The sequence below is a fragment of the Phocoena phocoena genome, chromosome 18 (genome assembly GCF_963924675.1).
Source record: "Phocoena phocoena chromosome 18, mPhoPho1.1, whole genome shotgun sequence".
NCBI lineage: Eukaryota > Metazoa > Chordata > Mammalia > Artiodactyla > Phocoenidae > Phocoena > Phocoena phocoena.
In genome coordinates this window covers 77138174-77160375 of record NC_089236.1, presented here as the reverse complement: position 1 = coordinate 77160375, position 22202 = coordinate 77138174, and the positions used below count along the sequence as shown (strand labels likewise).

Here is a 22202-nt window from a genome sequence, read left to right as displayed (position 1 = left end):
TTCCGCAGAACTGCCCATTATCCACATTTACTGTCATGTTGGGTTTCAGAAGCGATAAATGCTGTTGAGATGAGTAGGTGCTGCTTTCAAAACTGGACATATTTTTCCTCTTTGTCCAGCATTTTTGTGGTAACCATATTCCTCTTTGTAAACTAAACAAAGTAATTTGTTTGATTGGTTTTTATTCTCTAACAGTTAAGACAAGGTGATACAAACAGAAAAGAAATGTTTTACATAGGAAGTGTTATCTGATATTTTGGCAACCAAAAACTATTAAATTGAACCTCGAGGCTTTGTTTATACAACGAAGCTTGATTGCCTGGGGGGATTTCAAGGTTCTGATGAGCTTTCTGAATAAATACGTTACTGTTGATGTGACAATGTGTGGATTGTGTTTTATTCAAGTTCTGTAGAAGCTGATAATCTCTCTACAGATCAGTGTTTTTGTGATAATATTCCAGATAGGCGTCCTTTATGTAAGAGAGACGTGACAAATTCCCCCTGAAGTACATTAATAATCCCATTTCTACCAATGTGCAATTACAAATAAAGATGATAAATTGAAATCACATCTCCTTTTACGTAAGGGGCTGGTTAAAGAAAAGCAGAGATTTACCACGAAGTATCATTTCCCATCCCCACTATTCTTTTCAACACACATAGTGCAGCTATCGTCTCTGTTATGGAGAAACATTACTTTACACCGAAGAGCTATTAATCCCCAATGCCAGCTTCATTCCTAAAACATTGACCAAAACCCAAAACACACAGGTATTGTGACTGAATAAGACATGGCCTCTGCCTAGAAGTCAGAGTAAAGCAAGAAATGCATATACATGGAAGACCGTACTTAATTTTAAAAGATAATCACTGCGTACACTATTGTAATAGAGATAAGAAATTCTGGTAGGTATGTATGTATATATGTCAAACTAGACAAATACAAATAACAAAGGTAAAATGATTTTCTAATTATTATGATATATAATATTGGGACCATGTACACACATGTACATACATGTACACACACACGTACACACACAGCCATGTTCTCCACCCTTTTCTGGGAAAATAGGACAATTCAAGTGACTGCCTGTTGGAGTAGCTGTAAGGAAGATCCATGCAGCTACTAAAGATTATACCAGAGAAACTCTGAGGGACACTTTAATGCCAAGCTTCTTTGATTCCACGAGTCGAAGACATTCTAACAAAATAAACAACAGAAAATGCATTGAATGCACTTTAAAAAGTATTCATAGGGTGAGATTAATCCTATTTAATATCCAGTGCAGGAATCCACTCACGGTGCTTCTGAAACTGCATCCGGATCACTTGGAAATCTCAACAGATTTGCAGATTTTAATTCAGTAAATCAGTAAACGCCTGAGATTTTGCATCCCCGACAAGTTCCCTTTGCTTATCAAGGCATTCACCTACTTCCAACCCTTGTCTGGGGAAAAACAAAACCAAACAAAGATGTAATCCCCAAGGGAGTAGATGTTCTAGGGCAGTAGTTCTCAAAAGGTTGTCCACACACCAAGCAACAACAGTATCACCTGGGAACTCGCTAAAAATGCTGATTCACGGACCTCACCTAGACCTACCGAACCAGGAACTCTGGGGCTGCCGCCCAGGAATCTGTATTTTAACAAGCCTATGATGGACACTAACGTTGCAGAACCATGATTCTCAGCACGGCTTGGGAAGGGAGTCAGTGCTGCTGAGTGAACTACAGTTTATCAAGGCTGGTGACCCTCTGAGACCGTATGATGCCAGCAATAACAGCACCACACCCCTCCCTATCAGACAAACCAGGGGGTCCTTGGACCCCACTCTCTGTTGACTGTCATTCAGAAGGTCTGGGGGTAAATGCGGGAATCTATTACTTTAAATTTGTTTATGGGCAGGTTTTAAACTCATTGATTCGAAGACCACTTGGACTTAAAGGGGTGGGAAGGCTGACTTTTAATACTTAAACTGTAAAGTGTGAGAAATATATACTCATTAACAGACCAAACATTTCTGGAGACTATAAATGGACGTCCACTGAGGGAACAGAAAGAGGCAGGTCAGAGCTGTCCCTACCAGATACCTCTTAATGTACAATAAGCAGTGATGTGACACCACCATCCCTACCCAACAAAAGCACAAATTAATTCTTATATTCAGCACATATTAATTCTTAATGTATCCCCGTGTAATGCCCAACTTTGCAGTTTTTCCCCATAAATAGTAGACAGTGTGTCTAGTAGCTCACAAATTAGCAGTTTTTAAACACAATTATCTTGTCTATCTACACGATACACTCTGCAGGTTAAACGTATTCATTCTCCAGATACTTTATCCTGAAATGTGGTGGATTTTATCTCCTCCCTTCTGAATAGTCTATCAGCTCTTTGAGAATGAATGGCTCCTACGATGTTTATTTTCTTATTTGTGTCTTGGTGAAATTTACCAAAATACACAATAAACAGATGCTACTCCTATCCTCTGGAAAAACAAATGTGATACAAATTAAACATCGAATTTTAGTCACACTTTAAATATTGTACCCTTTGTCCTGATTATTTCCAACTTGGTGATTTAAGTTTTTTCGTTGATTGCTTTGCCGGAATTTAGCAGCTTCTTCAAACCAGTGGCTCAAATGGAACTTCTGGTCAACAAGATCTTAAAATCTCTTTTTTTTAGGTGAATAGTTTGCCAAACAGATCTCTCCATATTATTTGTACAGTTAGTTTTTAACCATAAATGCTAGATTTTATACTTGTAATATTGATATTACTCTATGTCAATGTTATTTTTAAATTTCATGTTTTTATGTAAGATTACCAAATACTTTCTTGTTTCCCTTTTGCTCATCCTCCCTTTTATTGTTTGATTGCCTGAAAACAGATTTCCTCATTATTTTCACTGCCTGTATTCCAATAAAATTTTATTTACAAAAAATAGGTAGTGGGCTGGATTTGCCCATGAACGCAGTTTGCCAACACTTGACCTAAAAAAAATTTGTTCATACGTATAAAAGGGGAAAATAATCACATACTTAGTTTCTTATATTAAATTATAATTTTTATGTCAATATTATAAGCAACAATTTTATAAATGTTTAAATCCGAGGAAACCTAAATTTAAGGGAACACGAAAATTGTTTCCAAGCTATCGGGTCTGCAGTAAAGTTTAGTAACTTTTTTTGAGATACGCGGGCCTCTCACTATCGTGGCCCCTCCCGTCGCGGAGCACAGGCTCCAGACGCGCAGGCTCAGCGGCCATGACTCACAGGCCCAGCCACTCCGCGGCATGTGGGATCTTCCCGGACCGGGGCACGAACCCGCGTCCCCTGCATCGGCAGGCGGACCCTCAACCACTGCGCCACCAGGGAAGCCCAGTAACTTTTTATATAAGCTTTGTCAGTGTATTTCATTGCTTCCCACAGTATTTTGTCTACTCAGGGTAAAAGAATATGAATAATAAAAGAAATGCCAGAAAAGAAAACAGAAGATCCACGCTACAATATTATCAACATGGTCCTGGGAACAGTGGACACGAGAGCAAAACCTACCTTGACAGGAAATCCGAGAAGGAAAGGCGGACAGGGTATCCGTGTCTGATGATCTTCACCATCTCCAGGACCCCAATGTATTGCAGCTGAGCAGACACGTAAAAATGATCAAAAGTATCTGGCAGCCTCGAGTTATTGGGCTTGATGCAATGAATAAAGTGTGGCGTGCACTTCTGAAGTTTTCCAGTAATATCCGTCAGAGTTTTCTAAGGAGAGAAGTAAAGCACAACTGATTCCCCAAAGAGGGCACCGACTGACAAGGTAAAGCAATTTTTAAATAAAAATCTTTATCTTCAATCCATGATTCTTATTTATTATGCATTCACTTGCTTTGCGTGTGTGTGTGTGTGTGTGTGTGTGTGTGTGCATGCTTTTTTGAAGGTCCTTAAGTGCTGAAAATGGAGGAGAATTCCATGTAAACCCTCTACAGTTGATATAATCAAAATGGCAGTTTTTGAAATCTGAAAACTTCACTAACCCTGAGTTGCGATGCAATGGTGGCCGGGCCTCCCCGTTCTAGTCTTTGAAGAAATGTAGAATTTCCTTTCTTTTTTAATAACTGTAATGAAAACAAAAGGAAAGGGTGAGCGGGTTTATTTTACTAAATTCCAGTTTAGAGGGGGAAAAAATTAACCCTCTGATTCATATAAACTCACTTACAGGCAGATGCAGATTTAAAACAGACTATAAAAATCAGTGCCAAATGATTTTCGGTAATGGTACCACGAGCTAGAAAAATGGGCAACTACATGGAAAGTAACCATTTCTGTAGCCTTTCAAGTCCATGGCCGTCACGAACTTGCATCTACTTTCATTTGAGAATAGACAGATGTTGACTTGCTTAGTGGTACAGTAAACTCCCCCTGGTATCCTGATTGTGTTACTAACTGCATGTTTATCATGAAATGTAGCTTACTCTGCGGTAAAAGGATACAATTTATATTTTACGTTACAAAGATTTGATGTTTTAACAATCACTGGTTTGTTCCGTGAGTTTAACTACTCATTTTTAACTACTCATTTTTTCTTTCTCTTCCTTTTCTTTTTCTTTTTTTTAATGACTAAAAGGGGTTAGTAAATTACTTGCCTGTGAAAAATGACAGTAGACTGTTTTCTTCGCTAAGTAGTTATATCTAGCTCTTAAGAGAAAATAATTCATACGCAGCAAAGATTAAACGATAATGCAGATAAAAGAAGTCAGTGAAAACGAAGCCAGTGGGTGAAGAACGAAAGGGCAGAAAGTAATTAATTAAATCCCACCAGGGGTTAAAAGAAACCTCAGCCACTAATGTACTATTACATTTCACGAAATCATACAGACTGAGACCAACAGATCTATCGATCCAAAGTCATTTATCTTAAAATAAAAGGTCTCGATAGAACAAAAAATTTGATGAAACATCCTTGTCAATATGGTGCTATTGCTATCATGGCAACAGCTCACTTCCTTCCGTCGAGATGAAGTATCAAGCTGAAAAGATCAATTGTAACTGACAAGGGAATGGAAAACGAAGCGACTGGTCTAAGATCAACTTGTTTTCTACAAACACAAAGCCGAACGTGATGCTCAGCTGAAGGGTGGGTAGATGGCTACCCTGCTGGTCACAGGGATGGGTGTGCAGGGGTGAGGATCCTCGGAGGGAAGAGAGGAATGGAACACTTAAGGAAAAATCATAATAAATAAATCTTCATCCCTTGAAACTGAACACTCAATTTCCCTTTCCGGGTGGAGGAACTGCTGTGAATTATCTCGCTTTTGCAGTCCTTCAGGGAAAAGACTAATGGCATCTATGCCTGGTAATGTTTAATAATTAAGGTTAAAAATTACAGTTTGGAGGTGTGTGGCGATTTCTTGCTCATGGTTTCCAGGGTGACTGAGAAAGGAAAGGCCAGAAGTTTCAGCGAAACCACCAGGAATAGAGATGGAGCTTTTACAAGGGGAACACTTTGTCCTTTTTATGTAAAAGATGCCATTTTATATGCAGTGAGATTGAATTCCTGTGATGGTCCAGTTCTGGAACAACTATATCAAAGGACCCTTAAATCTAGGGTCTAATGGCTAAACACATACACACACACTCAGGAGCACACACAAACACACACACACACACACACTTCTAATACGCTACACACATTTCTGCCATTCTTCTATAATACAGTTGACTTTAATTATGCTTTTATTTTAATTGGTAATTTAAAATGCAATTCAGCAAGCTACAATGACTGAATTTCTAAGATTGATTGTCCTGGACACCTTCCCAACCCTATTTCTCATTTTTTAAGAGTTTTTATAAAGGCAAGCAAAACAAACTGGGCTACAGCTGGGCACTGAATTCATAAACTTAAAACATTTCGGTTTGAAACAACTCTTCACTGCATTTTTTGTTCTATTTTACAAATCGTCAGAATCTTTAGGTTGTAAGTACAACCACTCTGGTGTGGGACAAATACCCGTTAAATGGCACAGATGAAACTGTTTGCAGGGCAGGAATACAGACACAGACGTAGAGAATGGACGTGTGGACACAGGGCAGCGGGGGTGGGGTGGGATGAACTGGGAGATTAGGTTTGACATAAATACACCACCATGTGTAAAACAGATAGCTACTGGGGACCTGCGGTACAGCACAGGGCTCAGCTCGGTGCTCTGTGGTGACCTAGAGGGGTGGGATGGTAGGGGAGGGAGGTCTAAGAGGGAGGGGATCTATGTATACATACAGCTGGTTCACTTCGTTGTACACCAGAAACTAACACAACATGGTAAAGCAACTATACCCCAATAAAAAATTAGTATAATGCTGAAATAAATTAAAAATCTGCAAAACACAGTGAAAACACTCTAGGACCTGAAAAATACACTGTCTATATGAGAAACTACAATTTATTGTTTAGAGACCTAAAGCCTCTGAAGTGATTAATATCAAGAGAATAAGGCAGCTAAGTTTACTCCCTTTAATCCTACTGTCCCTGAAGTTACCTCCCATTCATCAAAAAGACAGTCACAGAGATGAGATGTAAAAAGGATGCTGCACAGACAACAGATAAAATGACCGATACTCTATTTGCTACCAAATTTTCACTCCACTGCACTTTCTTGTAACTGTCCTCTCTCAGAGGGTTGTACTTTAGGTAAGCAGTCTTTCCTTTAATTTTTTCAATTAAAATATCCATTTATTTCCATTAGCATTGAGGATTGTGCTTGTTTTTCTTTAAAAGAAGAAGCAAATGAGCTAATAGGCAGACTTCAAAACAACCAGACACGAATCGTAAAAACTCCTACCTTACTAAGTTCTAGATAATTCCTGTTTTCTCCAATCATTGAAGAAGCTGTCATTTTCTTACTGAGCCAGGCAGATTTATGTCCTCTGAATTTAAAAGAAGGAGAGGAAGGTACGAGGGCTCCTGTTGGTGACAGTTTCGACTGGAACAAATGACTGATCATGACATTTTCACTAGCTAGGAAATAAATAAATGAATATTGTAAGCGGCATTAAAATCGTAATCCATGCAAGCATTAAGCTCACACGTCATCCGAGCGTTCTAACCACTGAAACATTCTGAGTGGGGAGGGAATTTAGGAGTCTACCTTTCCTTTTGCCTCTTTTTCATTTTCCCCACTACTCATCAGGCTGTTTGATGAATTTTGACCTTTTTTGCCCTTGGTCCAGATCCCATGCTCTCCCGTCCCCCACCTGAGCCCTGAATCCCTTGCTCTTGAACTGAGTGGCTCTTACTGCTCTCCTCACAGCCAGAACCGGATCGGACCTGCTCAGACCTAAGGGGCCTCAGTGCACTTGACCAAGTCATGAAATGGTCTTGGTCAGCAGCTCTCCATTCCAGGAAAATAACTGCTGGGGACACACGTCCCCAGGAAGAACCTCTCTCCCGGTGGAATGCAGACACTGGGGAGCCCCTGTCTCATTCGGCTGTCTCAGCTGTTAGGGAGAAAAGTGCCTCTTTTTCTGATCCAGTTAAGCTGGAAAGGTGAAAGCAAGTTGATATATTAGCTGTTAGGTTATAAAAATTCTGGTAATTCTGGGTCCATATGTCTTTCTTGACACCTCAGGGAGAAATGGGCTCGTGAATGGCTGGACACATTTGAATAGCAAAGTGAAAACCGTGTCTGTGACAGTTAAGGATCTAGAGGGCATGTTTCTTGGGTTAATTCTATCTGTACGTAGACAGTTTTTAAGTCGTAATTTCCTTTTCTGTGAAATAACCACCCGAGTACCTACTCCGTGGATTCCCGCAAGATTAAAGTGTGATGTAACATGCATAAATCATTCAGGAGCAGTCTTGGCCCATCGGACAGCTGGCAGCGTTCGAGAGCAAAGTGGTTTAGTTTCCACCATTTCTGCACTCAGATTATTTTGTTTGCCCAGCTAATATATTTATTAGCAGTGCCTTGAGTGAAAAGTCGTTATATGAATAAACAAATAGGGAGCTAGGAGGAGGGTCAGAGAAGGGAGATACAATTATGGATTACAGGAAGGCAAAAAGGAGCCCTGTGGTGTTGGCTGGAAATTATAGGTATCACAATAATATACTGCGATCTATCTATCTATATCTATATATACACACACACATATATATGTAAAATCTATGCCTATATCTTAAATTTTCTAGTTCTGAAAGGATCTAAAAGCAATGACACGCCAGTAGCAATGAGTTCACCCTGCCCCCATTTCTTAGTGTTTCTTAACACCATTCACTTCTAAAATAAATCAAGTCTTCTTGGATAAGTGGCCAGTTCTGGATCTGAGGCAAGGTAGAAGATCCTAGAACACTTTGGAAAGCCAGAAGGTAAGAAAGTACCCCAAAAGACATGAGAACCTGTCAAAAGGACATAGGAACTAGCTTGGAGGGGTTCTCACTGGCCAAGTCTTGGGCAATTTTAGTATCAAAATAATGACCAAACTGGGCTTCCACTTCTTAAAATATTAATGTCATGAAGAAAAAGGAAAGCTGAGGAAATGTCCCAGCTTAAAGAAGACTGACAAGAAATGGCAAGTAAACTCAGCAAATGGTCCTGAATTGGGAGAAAAATGATTATGAAAGACATTAGTGGGATAATTGGTAAAGTGTTACATAAACTCTGAATTAGATATTGGCATCATATCCATGTTTAATAGTCTGATAATGTGCTGAGGATATCTACGGTCATGTCCTTGGTCTTAGGATAGGGACCAAAGTATTTAGACACAAAGACACTTTTGGCCATTCTCCAGTGGCTCAGAGAGCGTGCGTACATACACGTGCATGCACACACGGAGATGGAAGGAAGGAGAGAGTGAGAGAGAAAAGGAGAAAGGAAATGAAAAAAGTCAATCTGGGAAAAGAGCACACCGGGAGTTCCTCGTACTAATTTTGTGACTTTAAGTTTGAAATCATTTAAAAACAGTGAAACAATAAACATAGAATACCATGGCCTATGTAACTTAATAAAAAATATTATTTATATTTCTAGCTGGTCTGTGGATGGATGGAACCACAGATAAACAGTGCAACTTGGTACTCCCATAACTGCGGAAAAAGGCTTTACCACGTCTATAAACACTAGACATAATTATGAACCGAAACATGTAAGTGATCTGTTTCTGTCCTTTCTCTGGATCACACACCCAGGCTGCCTGAAGGTAAAGCAGGGGTAGCATCCCCCTACGATGGAGGTGCCATCAGGCCTCACCCCTAACAGTAGAGCCCGGCCCATAAGCTGAGCCAGTGGGAAGTGAGAGCAGGTTCCTCGGCACATCGAAAAGAGAGATTCGGCCATCGTGTTGCCACCTAGAGCCTGAGAAGGAAGTCCCTAGCGAAGAGACAGCTGTGGCCTCCCTTCCCTATTTCTAGGAGTCACTTGCTGCAGGCATTTTTCTTCATGTCACCCTGTATACACACTGCAATGGGAAGCACCCCTCTCTGGGCTCTAGACACAATGCACTGGGCGCCTTTCTGCCCGTAAAACGGGCTGAGCTAACTGAGGTGCCCACAGTCTATGAGCAGGTCTGCAGAAATGCCAACAGCATCACTGACAATAAATAGTAAAATCTCCTCTACTTATAAGTAGACTTAAGAGTCTGGACTGTACCTACTTCCTTCTGAGTCAAGTGGACTTGATTTCCCATCTTGGGCATCAACGAGGGCACTGTCTGTGTGAGCTGTGCCACCCTGCTCCCTGTCTGCACTGGTCAGGGGTGTCACAGACACAGCTGGATTTGTAGGGATCCTGCCACAGACCCTGCCTCCTTCCACACCTGGGAGCTTTTGGATAATATGAGAATTGAATCAGATGCTGTATGCAGAGTACTTAGCAAGATGCCTGGAGACAGGAATTATTACTATTATCTATAAATTACACTTGCTTTTAATAACTATTTGCAGTGTCAAAACATTCCATAGATTCATAAAATACTATCACAACCATGCATCTTTGCTTGTGGGATAGAACGGGTGAGCAACCGTGGCCTGTGGGCCAAATCCGGCCCATTGCCTGTTTCTGTAAATAAAGTTTTATTGAAATACAGCCACATCCATCTGTATTGTCTACGCTTGCTTCCTCATTATCACAGCAGAGTTGAGTAGTTGCAGCAGTGAACTTACGGCTCGCAAAGCCTGAAATATTTACTCTCTAGCCCTCTGCAGAAAATGCTTTGCACCTCTTATATGAACACATAAGGGCACGTTGCAAATTTTGTCGTCTTGCTCAGATGTATGTATAGTCTAAAATATTTAGAATAAAATAAGATATGCCTGTTTTCTCTTGGCACTTGTTAGCAAGCATACACAAAAGAATGACTTTAAGATATAGGGACTCTGTTAAGATAAGCAGAATTGCAATACCTGAAGCCATCATGTTTTCTTTCTAAATACATATTCCGTCACCATGAAATACAAAAAAAAGTAGGCCTAGTGCCAACTTTGAAAACATGCTGTGTTAGTTCTTCATAAAATACATGGACTTTATGTACGTTATAAAATTTTAAGTATGTTATGAATGAAAGTCCAAATATTTAAAAACTAGAAGGAAGATATTTCCAGTGATAATCAAGGTCAACTATCTCACTTCTTTCTTTTTACACAGTATTATTCCAAGTCCATGTTTTTATCATTAGTCTCAGCCTTTAAGAGAACTCAATAACCATACATTCTGGGGGGCAAGCAGAGTCATTCCCCATGCAAAACAATGTACTGCAACTCTACTATTTGATTTAAGGCAAATATATTCCTCCAGCCGGAAGTGATATGGATGTCTTATTTCCAGCTCAAAGGCATTCAACTATTTCATGAAAGGCTATGATATGCTTCTTTTCCCAGGAATGATAAATGGCTCCATCTCACTTAGAGCAACTTAAAGCCCAAAGATGATACATTTTAATTCGTTGAAGAGGTTATTAAGAAAATGTGAATCACTGCAGAACCGCTATTAAGAAAATAATTACTAGAGGAGATAGAACTATACATATATGTAAATTTATAGATCTATACGTAAATACAGATATATATATAATTATACCACATATAAACCCAGTACATCATTTTACATATAGTATAGAATTATAGATATATGTATAGAGATATGTATATAAAGTACTAAGGTTCACTAAGCAGATGTCACCTATAAATTTATATGGATATATACATATATGCATGTGTGTATGTATATATCAATTTGTACCCTCATTTTACTTTGTAAGCATTAGTTTTTTATAGCTGAAGGTACACAAGAATAAAATACCACCCTTAGATGTGCTCCAGAGTCATCTTAAGTAATGAAATTCACCCTGCTGTAGCCTAAATAACCGTGGAAGCCATACGCATCTTCGTCAGTCTTCACACAAGAGCTCCTTTATATTCACACGCCAAACCGGTAAAGGTGTTTTATATTTCTATCTGCTAAAAGCTTAGTTAAATTATGGTTTCTACTAGACTCTAAATTAAATTATAACCAGTGTGTAGCATGGCAAGCTCCATTCCTTATTATTCTGGGCATTAGAACACGAAAGATAGTTCAATTATCCTTAGCTTGTGGCATGTTTTATAGGACCATGTTCAGAGACAGAGACATAAAGAATGTGTGGCATTTTAACCGTACGGGGAACACTTACTTTTCATTACAAATAGAAGATTCTGTGAAAGGGAGTCTTTATTTTTTTCAATTGCTCCAACAATTTCATACATTACCTATAATAAAAGAAAGTGGCATAATTACTAATGGTTAAACATGACCACGAAAGTAATTTCCTTTAAAGAATAACTTGACTCAGCGGCAGCTTTAAATTATTCATAAGAGCAGTGTCTTCAGGTCTTAGAGTTCTCGCTACAGGCAAGTTCAAAGCTCCCATTCCCAGGCTCTGATTGCTGGAGCCCTCCTCCAATCGTGAGTTTAGGAGAAAGGGGTGCTGACTCACAGCCATCATAGCCTGTTTATTCTGAAAAACCCTCACCTGCTCAGAAAACTCTCTAAACCAAGTAGGAAGACTTCATGACACCTTGGGAGGGAAGGAAATGAGGCGTCAGTTTGAGAAATGGAGCGCGGTCTTTATTAAAAAACTTAAAATAGAGCTACCGTATGATACTGCAATCCCACTCCTGGGCATATATCCAGAGAAAACTCTAATTCCAAAAGATACATGCAATGTTCACAGCAGCACTATTTACAAGAGTCAAGATATGGAAGCAACCTGAATGTCCACTGACAGATGAATGGATAAAAACGATGCAGTATATATATATATATATATATATATATATATATATATATATATATATATATATATACACACACAATGGAATACTACTCAGCCATAAAAACGAATTAAATAGTGCCATTTGCAGCAACATGGATGAACCTAGACATGATCATACTGAGTGAAGTAAGTCAGAGAGAGAAAAATATTATATGATGTCACTTATATGTGGAATCTAAAAAAATGATAGCAAATGAACTTATTTACAAAAGAAATAGACTCACAGATGTAGAAAACAAACTTATGGTCACCGAAGTGGAGAGCGGGGTTGGGGGCGGGGAAGAGATAAATCAGGACTTTGGGATTAACAGATACACACTACTATATAGAAAATACTAAACAACAAGGACCTACTGTAGAGCACAGAAAACTATACTCAATATCTTGTAATAACCTATAATGGAAAAGAATCTGAAAAAGAATAGATATTGAACAGATATGTACATATATATGTATGTATGTGTAACTGAATCACTTTGCTGTACACTTGAAACTAACACACTGTAAATTAACTATACTTCAGTAAAAAAGAAAAGCGCTCCTTTGGATCATTTAAGCAGTGAATAAAATGTGAAGTCCTTAAAACAAAGAAAACTCAGGAAACAATTAATTCTGGATTATTCAAAGAACAGTTTTTTTTTTTTTCTGTCACAGTTTACTTACGAACATATTTAAATGACTTTATTGTCTGGTTTTGCTGGTATTCCCATCTGGCCTGGGAGACTTGATTTTTGAAGAGAGACGTGGTTTTATTGTCTCTCTCAGCCTCAGCCAAGTGTGAGCTCCCAAGCGGGGTCCTGAGGGTCACATCAGCCACAGGGCTCATCAGGTTCAACAGCTGCTGCTGCTTCGCCACGGTTGGGTGTCACAGGCTGTCCTTTACCCCGGGTAGACCAGGACTGACCCCAAGGAGGGCAGCTGGTCAATGATGTCTCTTTGTTCTGCATCACCATGAGGGAGTGTGGGTGGTTAGACCAGTGAAGGTGATAGTCACCCGACTCCTTGGGGAATTTTAACTGGATGGCCCAGAGGAGATTGTCTCATTGGCAGCAAGATGGAACTAGACAGAAAGAATCCATGAGAAAGAGGCTGAGTGGCCAGTGAGAGGAAGCTAGAAAAAGGCCAGATGACCCCCAGTGAGTCCTGGTTCCTAGCGGGTTTTCAAGTTCCAATGCCTAACTGTGTCATCCTTACAATAAAGCCTTGCTGAGATTTTATTCTTTGCTGTCACAAGAGCCTAAACAGCACAGAAATCCCAAGATACCCTCCAGATTCCCAGATTTTCCAACATGAATTTGGATCAGAAGACTGCTTGAGCTAAGAGGCGAACAACTAAACAACTTTAAGATACTTCTCAATCATTATCTAATTATCCAGTTTGCCCCTAGGCCAGAACATGGCTTGCCAATATTAAAATGTAAGCTATATATCATGTTACATATTACACATTGTTGAATATAAACGATTTTTACATCATCTAGAGCAGTGGTTCTCAACCAGGGATGATGGTGACACTTTCAGCGCCTGGAGGCTTTTGCGTTTGTCACAACTGAAGGGTTGGAAGGACAGGGATGCTACAAGTATCCCACAGTGCCCCGGACAGCTCCACAGTGAAGAAGTATCTGGCCCCCAATGACCATCGGATTGGGGTTGAGAAACCTTGACCTGGAGTTTGGCTTCTACATGCCTTCCTGTATTAGAGACAGCAGTGCCCAGAGACCACAGACACCCAGCTAAGCTGCTCTGCACCCATATGGACTCTGGCAAGTTATTTAATGTCCCAGAGCTGAGCCTGCAGTGTAGGGTCCTCCTCTGTATGGTTCCAATCTATAATTCTAGCCTCTTCTTTTCATGGGCATCTGATGATTCTGAAGTAAACACACACACACACACACACACACACACACACACACACACACAGTTGGACTACCTGATTTTTTCTAAATACATTCCTTGCCTGTCTTTGCTCCTGTCACGCCTTGCTTTGTGATGGGCCTTCCTGCTGTACCTTGAGGGAGTGACCATGGATTGCTCAGCTCTGTCTCTGTAGCAACAAGCAAAATGCTCTGTCCACTGGGCAGATTCATTTAATATTTGGTGAAATGAACAAAAAGGTTTCGTTACGTTGTGACCACATATAGCATAACATCCGTGCTGCCCCTTTTTATTTAAGATTATGTTGACGAGTCTTTCATTATCACAAGATCATGTGCTCTGGGAAGTCCTCATGAATGGCGTCCTGGTTGTACTTGGATAGTTAGACAAAAAGCTAAAGGTCTCCCATTAAAACTAAAGTTCAAAACCTCCCTGTTGGAGACACCAGCTGGAGAAGTTACGTGGAAAAGATACTTAACAAGATCCATACAAGTGCAAACACTCAAGAAGGGCAGTTTGACGCTTGTAGGAAGCATGGCATTGGGCAAAACTTTTTACTTCATATGAAATTAGTAAGTCTTGAAGCAGGTGAGCTTAATTATTTTGTGACAATGGGAAAACTGCTTTAGCTCTTTGAGTCTTTCTTTATGTGTTAAATTAACATTCTGCAAAGGCGTTCCAAGTTTAAGAGCTTCTGAGCCTATTCCTAAGACATGGGTGATTACAGTACTGACAGGATTTGAGTTGACAGCTCAACAGAAGTATTAGACATTACCCCCAAGATAGCTTATTTTATCCTAATTAATACAATAATGCTAACGACTACGTGTTACATAAACTTGGCATGAGTGGAATGCTAACACATGGTTCCATATCATGTTTTTTTTTCCTGGTCCCAAATCTGGAATCAAGTACTTCCTCAAGGAGCCCTTTCATATTTTACAGGAAAATTGTAATTAGAGACCTAGAGGTGCACAACAGCATGGTATTATCAAGCTGGTCAGTGTTTCTAGGACTTTTCAGGAGACGAGCTGAGACATACATGCACACAACACACACATCCGAGATGGGTTTATTTTTTCTTTTTAAGGGTGAAATACAATCTGTTTCCAGACTTGGTCTTTTAATCATGATGATTTCCTCAATCCAATAAAGTCTGGTATTGGCCTTGTCAAAGGCAACTAGAAAATCTAAATAAATGATATCCACTCATGCCCGTTTATTATGTCCATAGATAACCTGCTCCCATCACCTTTGAATACTTCTTAAACTTTTAATTTTGAGATAATTGTAGATTCACCGTTGTAAGAAATAACACCAACAGAGCCGGTGGACCCTTTACCCCATTCCCGCCAGTGATAACATCGGACAAAACCATCACCAGCAGGATATTGACATCAGCGCAGGGAAGACTCAGGACTCTATTTCATATGTGGTGAATTGAGGTCATTTGTGTTTTGTGAGGAACTGGTCCAGTTCATCTAAGTCATCAAATTTATATGTGATGGTTGTTTGTAGTATTTATTCCCTTTTGATCTTTTTGTTGACTGCAGGGTCTGTATTCATATTTCCTGTTTTATTCCTGATATTAGCAATTTGAGTCTTTTCTCTTTTTTTTCCTTGTCATTCCTTACTAGAGGTTTGTCATTTTTATGGTTATTTTAAGAGAACCAACTCTTTGTTTCATTGATTTTCTCTATTTTTAAAAAAATTCCACGCATTGTGCTCTCGGTTTGCTCTTGGATTGCCTTTTGTTTGCTTGTTCTGGGTTTATTTTACTTTCCTTCTTCTAGGTTGTTGAGGTGGAAGCTTAGATTACTGACTTGAGACTTTCCTCTTTTCTAATATGTGTATGTAGTGCTATAAATTTTCCTCTTGGCACTGTTTTAGGTCTGTCTCAAACGTTTGATATGTTGTATTTTCATTTTCATTCAGTTCAACATATTTTTGAATTCCCTTGAAACTTCATTTTTGACTTATGGATTATTTAGAAGGGCATTTTGTAGTTTCCAGGTATTTGGAGATTTTCCTGTTATTTTTCTCTTCTTGATTTTTAGTTTGAGTCCATTGTGATAGGAAAGCCCCAGTCTGTATAATTTCAATTCTTCGGAATTTTAGGTTTGGTTTATGGCCCAGAATATAGTCTTTCTTGAAGCATGGATTGAAAAGAATGAGAATTCTGCTTCTCTTGGTTTACACATCTGTAAGTGAGCAGATCCCATTGGTTGATGGTGTTGAGTTCTTCTACATCCTTTCTGATTTCCCACAAAGCTGTTCTATCAACTGAGAAGAGGATGTTGAAGTTTCCCACTTAACCTTCTGGTTAGTTGACTCAGCAGGGGAAGAGAGGCACAGCCTCACTACTGTCAAGTGGAGAATTCGGGGTCCCCGCTCAACCTCCTCTGACACAAAAGAAGAGGGGATTCTCATTGCTGCTGGGTGGGCAGGAGTTCTGGGTCTCCACTGGGCCTCCAGGCACACTTCCCTGGCTGCAGGGTGAGCAGGTGGAAGGGGTTGACGTGCCTCTCTACTGCTTCCTAAGTGGGTGTGGGGAGAGGGGACCTGCGGCGGGTTACCTCCGGGCAGTGGCGAGTCCTGACCTCCCCCCACTCCTCTGACATCACCCCCTCCCCCCAGCAAGGAGGTGGCGGCACAAGACAAACGCAGAAACTTCGCACAACGCTGAAATCTGAACTGCGTCTAAGCATTTCAACACTGCACATCCTGAAAAGGCGCCCTGTCGTTTTAACGAAGGCAACTAAAAGGTCTGGGGTTTTATTTTCACTTGAAAACAATTATAGCAAACGAGCTGGCCACAGTTAAAAAAATATATAATCTGGATGATGATAACACACATACTTTCTCTTAGTCCTAAGTTAACACGAGAACTAAAAGTTAATTTTCAGAAGAAGACGTGAATAGAAAATCTAACTCCAGGATCGCTCGTGTCCAATCCTTGGTAGATCCTCACTTTCTACAGAAAGATGTCCACCTCACTGAACACAATCCGTTGACATATGGCCTATTTCCAGGTGCTCCCCTTTCTTTTTAGAAAAGTCCTTTCCAGCTTCACCAGCTGCCAAAGCCGAGTCTACTTCTCAAGGCCCACATCTAGGTAGGAGGCATCAAGCTGTATTGGAAAGAGGACAAGCCTTGCATGGCTGCTGCCTTTTGGGCTCCAGCTTCAACCAGTCCTGGTGCCTGGGAGGTAATGACATCAAGGCACTGAGCCTTCCTGATTTCTCGTCTCCAGAACATGGATGGTAATGTCAACCTCTCTCTCCTCTCTCTCTCTCTCTCTCTCTCTCTCTCGGTGATTTTGAAGATGCATGAAAAAGTATGTTAGTCCTAGTTTTGCATAGTATGTATCGTTTTCTAATCAGCAACCCCCATATCTGCTCTAACGCTCACCTGTACTTCCTCTCATCCCTGTTCCAGAATATTTTTACATTACCGCCCCGAGAAGGACTCATGGAGTTATCTACGCCATCTAACCATGAGGCTGCTAAATGAGCTGCCGTCTGAAAAGGAGGCTCTCATCCTGTAGCTGTAGTGCCATCAGTCAAAATTCATTTGTTACTTTACAAAGAAATTGCTTCCGAATAAAGCCCATCTCCCTGGAAGAGTAAAAGCACATTACACTCACCAGCCACCTAGCCTCAGCCTCCGGACCTCACTGGGACCACTGGCCTGAAGAGGCACTAAGGTTGCATAGAAGCCATGGATGCTACAACACTGAGTGGGAAAAGGCCACCCCATTGGGCTCCTGGTGATTCAAAGGGCAGTGAGCCTCAGAGCCTAGTTAAATGGACAGAGGAATCTGTATGAATGGGAAAACAGCAAGGAGAAAAACTCAGTGTACCCTAGGAATCACCCTAGCTCTGTGAGTCTGTGAGTCTGTGATACCAGGGCGACAGATCAGGCCTGTCCTGTCTCAGCTGTGCCACTCGGGAGGGATGCAGCGGGCATTGCTGGAATGGCAGGAGCAGGTTTCAGGCATGGGCCTTTCTAGGTCCCTCAAGACAGCATCTCTGTCCTCAACCCCACCCCTCCTTTTCCTGCTAGTTTATTGTTTGGGGGATGAAAGGAGAAAAACTCTGAAAGTCACAAAAGATAGAGGCCAGGATAAAGGCTCTTTTTCCCCCTCTGTCTTTACATAACTGAAACTCAGGTGCTATATTTTTTTCTCCTCTTAAGGATTCATGCTATAAGTGACAGCATCCCTCATGCATGTAACAGAGAAATTTACATGCATACAGATCCATACAAATCTTAAAGGGAATTGTCATGTAGTCAAAGATTTCCTTTGGAATGATTCTGTTCAATAAAACGGCTCCAAAGGAAATTGAGCATTTTCCTCACGTTTCAGCAGTTAGCACACGCATCGAAACGCTTTGGTGAGGATGCCCAGGGAGAAGGGTGTAAGCTAGGGACCGCGGCCACGCGCTCCCTTTTTGGATGTACTCGCTGTAACGCTCCGGCACTGCAATACACACAATTAAAAGAGAAATTACGTTCGCTGTATATAAAAACAGGGGTTATAAAACTTTCGCCATGGGTGTGAATCACAATCCATCAAGATACTTAGTCTCCCGGGTCCACAAAGAAAAGTTACGAAAGGCCAAAGCACACGCGTTGTCTTCCCAACTGGAGGCTGTCAGGCTCAGGTTTGGCTCGTCTCCAAGGAAACTGAAGTGCAGGCGTGAGTGCGCTCCGGGGAAATGGCTCCATCCGCCATCTCTGATTTGAATCCCCTGAATTAAAGCGAGAGCAGTTGGCTTACTCCACCAGGATAAGCAAAGCATGGGGTCTGCCCGAGCTGGGGCCTAACATCCTAACGTCTGTGGTCTCAGCAGCCCCGCTCCAGGCGCTGGCACACGGGCGGAGGGCCATGCGAGGTCAAGGAAGGTGTGCCAGTCTGCCGTGCTCCCACCAGCTGCCCTCAGCTCCACTCCCCGTAGAACAGCCTCCTCCCTTCCCACCTCCAGCCTCAGAGGCGGCAGCCGTTTCACATGTCTCTGGGTCACCTCATCGTCTCCCATCTGTCTCAACTTTTCCTGGGGAACCGAATCCCTGTACTCCTTTTCTTCTGCCTGAAAATGTGGAGCAGTTTCTTTTTCAGGCTAGACCCCGGCTGACCTCCACCAGCCCCAATTTCTCGCTCTGTCTATTCTTGTCTTGGTGCCGACAGCTCAGCCGCTTCTACCTGCTCTGCAGCTCAAAAGGACAAGGAGAGATACCGTGTTCATCGCTGTTCAGAACACCTGACGAGAGATAACGAAGCTCTCGAAGGTGTGACGGAAAGCCAGGAGAGCAAGGCAGTCCTAGAAGGCCAGAAGGATGGATGCAGACAGAGCGATAAAAACGACTCGTTCCGAGAGGACTGAGGGTGCAAGGAGATGGCATCGCAGCCCGTGAAACGAACCACGTGCAGCGAGTGGGGGGGGGGGGGGGGAGAGGGGGTCTCAGCGTACCTGCAGCGAGGCCTCGCAGGTTAGAGAAAAAGAAAGGGAAACAAATAGAGCGTGTCACTGTAGGCTAGAAACGTAAACGTCACAACCAATTCTCCATTCAGGCCAGAATCAGGAGGCCAACAGGAAACCACCTGAGTGGGGAAACAAGGGTGGAGAATTCTTAGGAGAGCCTCTCGTGGTATCACTTAGGGATTCGCTACCTAGACTTCCTGCGTCTTCTTTGTCCTTCCTTCTCCTACTGGGCTGAGACGTTACCCACAGTAACATATAAAACACTGCATTAGGATGAGAGCCTTTTCCAGAGCGGACACTCTACCTTGCAAGGCAAAATGTAAAGGACAAACTGAATTGCTAATTATAGTATCACCTAATTAATGTAGTTCCGATGTGGAAATCCCTATTTCCATGTGGTTAAGTGCTAAAAGTTCTACTTCCTCTAATGAAGCTACCCTCAGTGATAACTGAGGCATTTCAGGACATCCCAGACTACAGCATGGACAGCTTACGTGTGTTTCTGGCGGCACTGATATTGCCTTTAGGTATGTGTGTGTGTGTACATATTTCTCTAAGGACGGTATTTGACTTGGGCATCTCTGTCTATCTATGGGTCTATGGATCTATTGCTCTCACACCAATTTGAGGACACAGCAGTGATTGCTTTATACAGCAGGCAAATACGGCCATAAATACTTTTACACAGTTTCTTCCCCCAGCACCTAAACCAAGAGGGAGGAGACTTCATGGAACACCCTCATACACTTGGACAATGTCCCAGCACTTAGGGAGACACTGGGAACGGGTCATCGACCCCCACTAAGTAGCACAAAGTCAGAAATGGGCAGAAGGATGGGGTACGTGTGAGGGAAGGGACAGCCCTGCTGCAAGAGGAAGGGCTGCTGTGTGTCAGCTCCAGAAAGTGGAGAGCAGGACATATTACGTTTTTGGATGAACTACAAAGGGTGTGATGAAGTTTCCTCATCTGGTCCACAATCCCAAGTTGGGTTACATCCTGCCCAAGAGGCTATATGTGAGGCTGAGAGGAGTGGGGTCCGGTGGAGAGCGTCAGAAACCAGGGCCCCAGGGGAGCAGCCAGCTGGGGGGGTTAGTGGGGGACAGCATCACCAAGGGCATGGGAAGGGCCTCAAAGCCCTCCCAGGGAAGCGTCTCAGGGACGCATGGAAGCACCCAAGCCAGGATCAGCCCTAAATATCGAAAGGAGCTGTGTGCGTGAAGCCATATTGGGATGAAATGAGAGGACCCAGCACAAGAATAGACAGAAACAGGGTGCTCCAGGCCACGGTACAGTGTCTCCTGTGTGGCTGAGGCTTGACGGGACCTGACGGTCAGCTAAAGTTCGTGGTTCTGATCGCTATACAGGACCAGAAACTCCTCGTCTCTGAGTTGAGTCCGTGATCACCAATGAAAGCAAATAAAGGACTTTCTATTACTTAGAAGAGACCAGAAATACCGCTGGAGCTGCCTGGGGTTTTTTCTGGTTAAAAGGAAGGGTTGTCCCAGCTGAATATATTTTAAAAAGTGGTGTGAACCCAAAATAAAAATCGAATCCTGATTACATCTCCCGAGTTGTGCATATTCAACTACCAGGTACACGAAGAACAGGAGTGTTAAAACGATCTGGAAGATCTGATTTTTTTTTTTTTTTTTTTTTTTGCGGTACGCGGGCCTCTCCCGTCGCCGAGCACAGGCTCCGGACGCGCAGGCCCAGCGGCCATGGCTCACGGGCCCAGCCGCTCCGCGGCATGTGGGATCTTCCCGGACCGGGGCACGAACCCGCGTCCCCTGCATCGGCAGGCGGACTCTCAGCCACTGCGCCACCAGGGAAGCCCGAAGATCTGATTTTTAAAAGAGAAATCAGAGTTTATTCTTCTACCAAAGGAGGTAAACTGGGAGGTAAAAATATGGCAAAGAAAGCAGGCGTCACCACCACTGTTTCAGGACTACTATTAACAAGTCAAATCAGAATAATCACATTTAATTCTGGACAGTGTCACCAGGGAAACAAGAAGATAAATGAAATAAAAGCAGTTCATATGCCTTTAAGTAAAGATATTCATTCATCCCTTTATTCATAATTCGCATTTCTTCCATCAGTTAGTGTTAGGAGACTGTTGAAGGGACCCAAGAGGGGGAGGTGATGTGACCTTGGGCGCTGGAATACAAATGAGGGCTATTTGGATTCTAAGGGTAGGTGGGGAGAGAGTAGCTCTCATCTGGTAATTAACTGGGTTTCTGATTTTACCATGAGTTGAAAAGTGGGACCAATACGGCAAATGATTTTATTTACTTTTTTGAAGTCAGCTGAGAGAGTGTTTGGGGATTTAGTTTAGTTAGCCACTGGATCTGTTACCGTGAAGACGCCACTCAAGCAGAGATACTAAAAAGTAGACCCGTGGGTGTGAAGCCCACAGAGAAACAGACTGGAGAGACATGGGAGCCGTGTCATCTACGAAACTGAATCACGAGAGCATATAAACTCCTAGAAAGAGACATGAAATACTCTCCCGGGAGTCATCAATCTTTACAGAACGG

The 22202-nt window shown here is 42.0% G+C and overlaps 1 protein-coding gene across 1 annotated transcript in view; it reads right to left on the bottom strand.

Moving 5' to 3' along the window:
• The window catches only part of MYO16 (myosin XVI), a 404938-nt gene that overhangs the window by 123269 nt on the left and 259467 nt on the right, over positions 1–22202 (bottom strand). The window contains exons 23-26 of the mRNA XM_065896022.1: positions 11662–11737; positions 6840–7015; positions 4038–4118; positions 3560–3765 (exon numbers count right to left, since the gene is read on the bottom strand). Coding sequence (XP_065752094.1) covers positions 3560–3765; positions 4038–4118; positions 6840–7015; positions 11662–11737 — 539 coding nt within the window. The remainder of the gene's footprint in view (positions 1–3559; positions 3766–4037; positions 4119–6839; positions 7016–11661; positions 11738–22202) is intronic.